At 41.8% G+C, this 9,187-nt stretch overlaps 1 protein-coding gene across 1 annotated transcript; it reads right to left on the bottom strand.

Annotated features, from left to right (window-relative positions):
- Nucleotides 1-658: 658 nt before the first annotated feature.
- On the bottom strand, nt 659-5,661 carry LOC123049070 (mitotic checkpoint protein BUB3.1). Its single transcript, XM_044472066.1, has 9 exons — nt 5,406-5,661; nt 5,138-5,274; nt 4,677-4,759; nt 3,368-3,619; nt 1,952-2,027; nt 1,523-1,603; nt 1,364-1,442; nt 1,157-1,257; nt 659-1,058 (listed from the first exon to the last, which is right to left on the bottom strand). The coding sequence occupies exons 1-9, from the start codon at nt 5,556-5,558 to the stop codon at nt 992-994; spliced, it is 1,029 nt and encodes a 342-aa protein (XP_044328001.1). The 5' UTR covers nt 5,559-5,661; the 3' UTR covers nt 659-991.
- Between the last annotated feature and the right edge of the window lie 3,526 nt (nt 5,662-9,187).

Genomic DNA, 9,187 nt, shown 5'->3' with positions numbered 1-9,187 from the left:
CGACAGTAATGGCGCCCGATCGAGGCCCAATGATTCAGCTCTCGCTTAGTTGCGCTCCAGTATATGTATATCGCTGATCGGTGATCCCCACGGCCTCGGGCAATAATACAGGCGCCCCAGTGTATTACACCACACAACAAAAACAAAGGAAGCAGATCGGCTGCAGCTGTGCCACTCAACTCTCGACGTGCGGATGTGGCCTGTAGGATCAGCGCAGAACGCAGAATTATACTACTACCACTGGTACAATGTACATGCACTGGCGTTCTCTCGTTAGAAAATGAGATGCAGCATGAGCTGCCTGTGGTCTCCTACTTTAGTTTAGCTTAGCGTCGATCGATCGTCCCACATGCTCGATTACGGACGCTTAAGTGCGCTCGGTTGGGGAGCAGATCCGCGCGGTGCTCCCCTAATCGTCTCCGCGGAGAATAATCCCCACCAGTCGCTGTCTACTTATGTTGTTGGAATGATAATACTCCCTCTGTTCACTTTTATAAGGCGTTGTAGACACTTTCAGACAGCGTGCAAAACAACTCAATTTCAGTTGTCTGAAATGACTTATAAAAGTGAACGGAGGGAGTACTATTAATAATATAGTGCCAGTGTGTTTGATCCAGTGGGTTCTGTCATAAATGAGCTGATTTCTTCAGCTCTTGAGAGAGCAAACTACACATGATTGGATTGGAGTCAACATTCATGCCAGGGTGAAACCAGTTGACGACGGATTTACAACTTTGTTCGAGAGATTACAACTTTCGGTGCAAATGGGAGCTATCTTTGGAATGTCTGTACAATACTACAATTGGACCGCCACTATACCATCAAGTGATCGTAAAACTGTACGTACTACTGTAAAACCCCAGGTTTGTATTAAGTATTTAGAACGAATCCACAGTTTCAGCTAAAACTAAGTGTGTATGTCTCATACTCCAGTGAGCGTCTGAACTAAAGCGGGAACAAGCAACCTGTCGAAGAAAGCGCACCTCACTCATCAGTGCCTCGGCTTTACTTCCACTTCGTTGACATCGCGGATAAAGATCTTAGTAGCAGGTTCATTCCTGTAAAGTGCAAAAGCGGCGGTTAAATTGACGGTTCAGCGGTTCTATCTTGCATGATAGGGGAATGTTCCTAGGGTATAGAAATTTTTTGGTCTTACTCTATTTTTCCACTTTCGTAAGTGTAACTGGATGCAACGGCGAGCAGATTGTTATCCTTGCTGAAAGACAGAGCAGCAATGCTAGTTGGGTACCTGGGGGACTGCAACCGGAACAGAAAAAAGAAATTCAGATATCCCGAGGTCTGAATTCCTGACACAGAATTAGGACTAGTTTGTTTGACAGATAAATCGCGGGGCAAGAAAAACCTGAAACAATCTCTTTTTCTTTTCTCCATCCCAAGTGTACACAAATCCATCACATCCGCCCGTGGCGAACGTTCCATGTCTGAGTACGTTAGATTAGGCTATTAAAGGAACTGAAAGTTGATGACGGTGTGAGTGCGAGAGAGATGAGGGACATCGTACTCTGAGTGGAATGCAATTGCATTAACAGGATATGCAACCCTCCCTCTGTCCTCGGTCAATCGATGGCACTTGAAAGAATACCTGACGAAAATAAACAGGCAATGAAAAACCATAAGGCTAGGTATAAAAAGGTGGAACCGCTCATATCAAAAACAATGAACAATGCCCTAAAAGAAGGTATAAAGGTGGAACACAAGTGACCTTATGTAGAATAAGAAGCCAATTGAGAGCAATGTCAATGCCCTTATCTTTAATAAACTACTCCCTCCGTTCCGAATTACTTGTCTTAGATTTGTTTAAATACGGATGTATCTAGCACTAAAATGAGTCTAAATACATCTGTATCTAGACAAATCCAAGACAAGTAATTCGGAACGGAGGGAGTAGCTATTTAGAAAAGGTGTCATCCTTTTGCAACACAGTATATACCTCTTTTCGAGACTAGACTCAGATTGGTCAAAGAAGTCCATTGCAACTCGTCCGTCTGTACTACCCAAAGCAAATCCTACATACAGGTCAAAAATAGAGATTAAATTAAAGGACACTTTGCTGAATGTAAAGAGGCCTAAGAAATAAAATGAGAAATATGCACTAGAGACTAGAGTTCAAGACGATGATAGTTACAGCTAGTTTGCGGATGAATATTCAAACTCAAAAATATATCGAACTTCCCTTTGCAAGAAAAGTATTGATTATGCTATGTTGTGACTTCAACACCACCCATTGCCCATGGGTAGTATGTTCAAGTGTAGGACTAAACTTATACTACAAGGCTAGAGCCCTAGAAAAAACTGAAAATATATCACTAATGTTGATTACTATTTATAACCATTAATATTATCCTGCCAACGGAATTAGAATGTCAGGCAAGAGAAGGTCCAAAACAAAAATAAAAAACATAGTCAGATGCAACACAGAACTGAAGACACCGTCAATGTGGATCAACCATTAACCCAAGAGTACTACACAGAAATAGAAGGCGTCCATAGTCAACACAGCGCTGGAGCACTAGAACAAATGACGAAACCAATTGAGATCAGTTAAAAATATCTCATTCTGAATCAATATAGATAGTGACGGAAGGCGTTAGCATTATAGTATGAGACTGGAGGGATATCTGAAATTCAGGCTTCGCTGTGAATCTTTCATTATGAGATAGACTTGTTTTCTAAGCTCTACTGCTGGAAAATCATATCCTGGAAGAGACACCGAGAAGCTAAATCTTAACGATAATTAAGGAAACAGTACAAAGTCATGCTTTCATCAAATTCATGTATGCTGACGAAATAGAGAAGTTCAAACTTTCCCAACGAGTTGACCTGTTATTGCACCTTCAATAGTTGAATCAAAGATCATAAATCATCCACACCCTTGAACTGGTGAAAGTTAAAAACCGAATAGGAAATTCTATAACCATAGGACAAAATGACCATACTTGTCAAGCATCAAGTAGATTAAGTAGTAATGGAGCCAAATGATAATCTATACAAAAACTGATAACGGCATTGTTGCATGAATCTCAAACAACCTATCCATCCACTTGTACACACAAAATGATATATGGTTCCATGAAATTTCAAGATATTTATCTATTGACCATGCATTAACACAAGGAAGTTAATCATGTACCAATTTTTATAAGATTCAAGATAACAGTTCTCATGGCGCCTCTCCAAATGAACAAGAAGGGTTCATGCCAAACAAGAAAGGTAAATTCTATTCCAACTTAGTACATCTTTTGTATGTTACACAAATCAACAAAAATAAGGTTCAATTCATGCCAGTGTTATTTAGCAGAAATATTGATCAATGCATATTCGCAGAATTATCATAAGAACGTCTTACCAGTTTTATTTGGATAACACTCAACACAGCGTGTTTGAGAATTCAGATAAGACTTCCTTTGCTGAGGCTCAGACATATTGCGCAAATCATAAACATTCACATGCTCTCCTGCTGTTGCAACAACCAACTTATGTCCTGCTAATGAAAGTGCGTATACACGTTCAGGTTGGGTGTGTGTCCCAATAAGCCCAGTCGCACCTCTTTGATCCCAACACTTTATAGTCCTATCCCAGCTTCCAGTGATTACTTGACCTGGCATAAGACAGGACACAAGCATATGATGGTTAAGGTTATTATTAAGAGTGAAAAATTATCTGTTTATTAATGAATTATAGTTGTGCAGGAAATGCCAGAGCCATTGTACGTGAGATACTGTAACCAATATGCTTGATTTTCTTAATTTGTCATACGTACTGTAAATCTCTAGGCTGTCTGGTAGGGTGAAATTTTCACCTACCTTTTCGGTTAAGACTCTCATCTAGTAATCCACATGAGCTCACTACCAGATGACAATAGTATAAGACATCAGGTTATCTACTACAAGTATTTTGGGTCAGAGACAATAATAATGTAGATGCTAGTCGCATAAATGTAGAGATCACATGATTTGGATGTTTCTAGAGATGTAGGACTTGTAAACTGAATATATATTTGACACAACAAAGGACAAACGTGGTAAACTTGAAACGATAACTGCCCACATTACAACTTCTGAATATTTAAGCCATATTTCACCACTGTCTAATATAGTCTTCATCAGCATCGCATGTCTATTGATAAAGACCAGACCCATCAGGTAGCTATCCTCCTAGATTATCTAGTATTCATTCAACAGATATCATCTAGGCTCTTTCAGTTTCTCATATTGGGATTTAGGAACAACTATTGAACGATGGCAGATGAACAATACAGAGAACTAAGCATAAAAACAGAAGATGGATATCATAAGCAAGTTCATGGAGTGGATATTTATTAAATACTCTATCTTAAAACATAAGTAAAATATACCCAAAAATCATTATTGTTGCACGGTAACAGAAGAAGGCTGTATATTATATGAAGGTTATTATGATAGTCCTAAACCAACAGCAGGAAGAAATAAAGCATGAACTCACCTAGCATAGCGATTCATTGAACTATTACAGTTTGGGGGTCAGATTGACAATGTTCTTAACTTAATTAACCCTTCTCTAGCAACACGAAACATGGTTTTGATGATAAATTAGCAATGTTCTTCAGAAACTGAAGTTTGACAACACAATAGCACTGTTCAGCAAAAGGGAACAGGCAAAAGTAATTAAGCAAGTACCTGTAGTATCGGAGTACTCCACACAGCGAACTGGACCATCATGGGTTCCCAAGCGATAACTACTTTCGGCACTAAAGGACAGCCTGCATTATATATAGCACAACAAAACAGATCCGAAACATACAGGTCAACAATTGAGCTTCGATTTGTACGAACATTTGGATCCGAAACATACAGATCTGGCCGAACAGAAATTTAAATTCAGTTAACCGTGCTGAATAAATATGCTATTGCCTATGCTGCTTGCATTTGGGTCCGAGATCCACTAAAATCATGTCCGACCCTACTTCCTACCGACCCATTTTAACATCACAAATGCACTTCTGCAACGCAAAGCTCCGCCTCTTTTCGGGGCTATGCTGCGAAACTGTACCGCGTCCCCAACCATTCATTCAGAATCGCTAAGCAAAATAGCAATCAAACGGGGCGGGAAGATGAATAGGTGACCCCTATCACCTCACCTCCGCACGACGTGGTCACTGGAGGCGCTGAACGCCGAGGAGTCGTTATCGTGGAAGCAGCAGTCCAGCACGGGCGTCATGTGCGGGAACGCGCCCACCAGCGCGTTGGTGGCATCGACGTCCAGGAGTCGCACCGCCTGGAAGGAGCGAACGCGCACGCGCACGCGCAGCCAAGCCCGCGCAGGCACAGAACCCAACGGATCAAACCGAGCCGCTAGGGTTTCGTTTCCTCGGAGAAGTGGGAGGCGCGCGAGGCTTGTGAACTAACCTTCTCCCATGAGGAGACGAGGAGGCGGTTGCTGTGCTTCGAGAAGCGGAGGTTGGAGACGCCGTCCCTCGGCGGGTGCCCCAGCTCCCTGCCCAACCCGAGGCGGCCGCCGCCAGCGTCGACCGGCGGCTGGCCGGTGGCGGATGCGCTCATGGCGGGGTCAGGAGGAGAGGAGGCGGTGGTGATTCTGGGTAGCCTTGGGTGCTGGGGTTTGCGGTAGGTAGGATGCGGTGGGGACCGGAATTTTGAACCCGCGACGAACGAGCCGTGGAGCAGAGCGCGGGGTTTATAGAGGGAACGGTTTCGGGAAGGAATGGCCAGTTTGGTGCCACCCGCCCCGACCCGCCGTCGTATGGGCTAGCTTTAGCATTAACTGGGCTTTGGATTTGGGCTGGGTGTATGGTCCGAATCGGCTTATCTGGTGAATTCAGGGGAAAATTACGCTAATCTGTTAAGATATGGTATGCAACAAGTGAATATTTAAAACATGAAATGAATTTTAATTTTCAGATAACGGATCCTTCTAATCCAGTCTATCTGTGAAGTTGAATAAATGTTCATTTTCTCAACCACAGATAGAATACCCGGATCATGTCATTAGTAGGCAAAAGGGTGGCTACGGACTAAAAGAAGATCCTCACAGTGAAAGAGTGGCCTACTTCCAAGTTAAGCACATTAGATTTTGGGCTTAGCAGAACATGCATTTCATTCTCAGGAGCTTAGCTCATTTGACTGCTCAAAGACTTAAAACACTTAGCGATAGCGAAGCCAAGCCACCGCTTATAGGCTAAGGGACGAAAGCCCATTAGGCTTGATGGGAAAAAGTATGAAAGCCTCAGCTCGGTTAAGTTTATGACATTACAGAGTTGTTGTTTTAAGTAATACTAAGAACTGGAAAATCAGTTCGGAGAAGGAGAAAAGCTAAGGTTACAGAAAAACTTATCCATCTACAAAGAGTATGGTGTCGGTACGGAGGCACGTCGGGTGCGGATATAGACTACGCTAAGGAACTTTGTCTTAAAGTATTTACCGAGACTACACTAAGGATGAAGTCAATGAAAGTTAGCTCGTAACTAAGAAAGCCGGTATCAGAACGAAGCCCTTCCAAAATCAAAAGCAAGGAAGTCAAGGAACAAAGCTGCTTCTCTAATAGCCCCATTAGGAGGGAGGTTATTTCTAGAAAAACAAATGGATATCCATTCTATCTAGCCGAGGTATATTTCTAGAAGGTTGGAAGCTTAATTATCCTTCCGTCCAAGGAGAAAGAGACAAGTTTCCAACTCATCCGAGTTTTCTCATAATGTTGATTGAACATCGAGCTAATAAGAGGGAGTACCATACCCAAGATACTCCATTAAAGGAAAGGTATGCTTGTTTGGTTTCTTTGGTCCGAGAACGCACACCACGAACTCTCACTGTTGATGAGGAGCATCTGTTCTAATACTTTGACATGGGGTCTTCTGTTCACTCTGACGATTAGGATGAAGGAAGTATACAGCGAGGTTTGCCAGCCATTTACGAGGAAGGTGGTCTTCATTTCTCTTGGGTATGAAAGCTTAAGGTCATTCCCTGCATTCCGTTTTTTGGTGGAAAGCTTATTGGAATAGACTTCCATGCAGAGAACCAACTTCTGGTTAAGAAAATCGTATAAAATCAAGCAAGAAAATGGATGTGCGAACGCGCAACGGCTCATTCGTGAATATAATTTCATACTTCCCCACTTTGTTGAAGAGATCCATAAAAACTCAAAAAAGAAAAACGGACGACATTGTTCATACGATAGCCAGAAAAGTAAGTACCCCCGCCGGCTATTTAAAAAAGAAAGAGTTACTTATTCATAAACTTTCTTTTATCGGTCATAATAAGTACCCCAGCAAAGGTCACTCCCACCTTCTGTGCACCACTTATCACAACATGGGAGTTTTGTGATTTTTATAGTTTTTTTAATGTTTTATCTCTTGAACGGTGCGTCAAAATCATGAGCCGGTTTCACGGTTTCCCGCATCGAGATCTTTGAAACAATATCCCATGTTAATAGGTTTGCACAATTTTTTTCCAAAAAAAACAAAATAAAATAAGAAATCGATAAAAACAAGAAACGGTTAAAAATGGAAACCGGAAAAAAAACAAAAAAGGAAAAATCAGCAAAAAACTAGAAACCGGGAAGCATAATTGTGCGTTTCACTTTTTTATGAAGCACACATGTGTTTTTCACTTTGGGGGAAGCTCAACCTGTGCTTCTCGCAGAAGCACACTATGGTTTTCACTTTTCAGGAAGCAGATATGTGCTCCACTGTGAAGCACAACTGTGCTTTTCATTTTTGAGAAGCACAACTATGATTCATGCACAAGAAGAAAAAACTTATTTTTTTCCAGGAAGTCTAGGAAAACAAAGAGAAAGCAAAAACTCGAAGAACCAGAATCATACAGAAAATAAGAAAACATGCTTCCTTGGATGCACCTAGGCTTCCGGCACACGACACATGGCGACGCTGGGGCGATCCTCGTGCTGCCCGCTGGAAATCCTCCTGGATATCAATCGAACGAGTTCGAATTGTGCACCGCTTTGTCTTCACACTATGGATCTTTTTTTAGGGGTTACTATGGATCTTTCTAACAGGGTGGGATTAAAGGACTTCTGTACATGGTCTTGGGCCCAAATCTCATTTGTGTGGCCCATCCCATTGACCCCCTTAGAAAATATTCACCCTGCATTTAAAGAATGTTCATCATGTAGTAAAAATTGTTCATCATTATTTAGAAAATTATTTATTGTGAATTTCAAAAATAAAATGTTAAATATGTCTTAGAATGTTATCATGAATTTTTTAAAACTCCATTATGTATTTTAGAAAAATGTTCACTATGCGCTAAAAAATGTTCAACAAACGTATACAAATTTGTTTGTGAAATTTCTGAAAATTATTTATCAATATTTCTAATGTTCATGAAATGTAAGATTTTTTCTGAAAATTATTTATCAATATTTCTAATGTTCGTGCATTTTGTGGGAAATATTTATGAAATATTTAAAATGTTCACAATATATTAAAAGAAATAGCGTGTATTGAAAATGTTCAACGTGCATTTTGTTGGGAACGTCATAGGAAAAAAAAACACCTACGAATCATCTTAGGATCACTATGAAGATGCAAGCACAATTGGGTCTAGATTAGATCGCCTACCAACATAACGCAGCGAAGAGGAGAGTTGGAGAAGTGTGCTTATGCAGATTACCCTAGCTAGGTTATACTTCCCAGTCGCAAGAATTTTCCCCTCGAATCGATCCATAGATCGAGCACGGAACGTACAGTGCCTCTGTAGGTATCCACACATACGGTACCATTGATCCGACAGGGCTCCGCCATCCAGAACGAGAACACGTCGAAGAACTAGAGATGACCTACACCCTTGCAGTGTAGCTGGAATTGGTAGAGAGAGAGAGAGAGAGGTGTAGCCACATGCACGAGAAACTGTTGTGTTTGGGGCTACCCTCTCTCCCTTTATTTATTATAGGCTAGAGGAGACGCTAACTTGGAGAGGGGCAGCAACCCCAAAGGGGTGTGCCCCCTCCCCAAAACCTTAGGGAACCACTAGTGGCTTGGCCACCAAGCCAAAAGGGACGCCACACTTTTGGGCCCCTAGGGCCCATGTGGCTGCCCCCTCCCCCCCCCCCCAATTGGACCTTGACATGGGACTAGCCCATGGCACCCCTAGAAATATCCCGGAAGGTTCCGAATAATTCCGAAAGCATCCCATACCCTATGGTAGTCATTTTAGGG

The sequence above is a fragment of the Triticum aestivum genome, chromosome 2D, assembly GCF_018294505.1.
Source record: "Triticum aestivum cultivar Chinese Spring chromosome 2D, IWGSC CS RefSeq v2.1, whole genome shotgun sequence".
In the NCBI taxonomy this organism is placed as follows: Eukaryota; Viridiplantae; Streptophyta; class Magnoliopsida; order Poales; family Poaceae; genus Triticum; species Triticum aestivum.
The sequence above is the reverse complement of the archived record's forward strand: the minus strand, read 5'-3'. Positions and strand labels throughout refer to the sequence as shown.

What these genes read in the sequence shown, in the direction of transcription:
- LOC123049070 (XM_044472066.1), bottom strand. Translation starts at nt 5,558, where the DNA reads ATGAGCGCATCCGCCACCGGCCAGCCGCCGGTCGACGCTGGCGGCGGC. An exon ending in GAGTCTAGTCTCGAAAAGAG is followed by an intron (nt 1,604 to 1,951) that starts GTATATACTGTG and finishes TATTTTCGTCAG; the next exon opens with GTATTCTTTCAAGTGCCATC. An exon ending in AGAAAAAGAGATTGTTTCAG is followed by an intron (nt 1,258 to 1,363) that starts GTTTTTCTTGCC and finishes TTCCGGTTGCAG; the next exon opens with TCCCCCAGGTACCCAACTAG.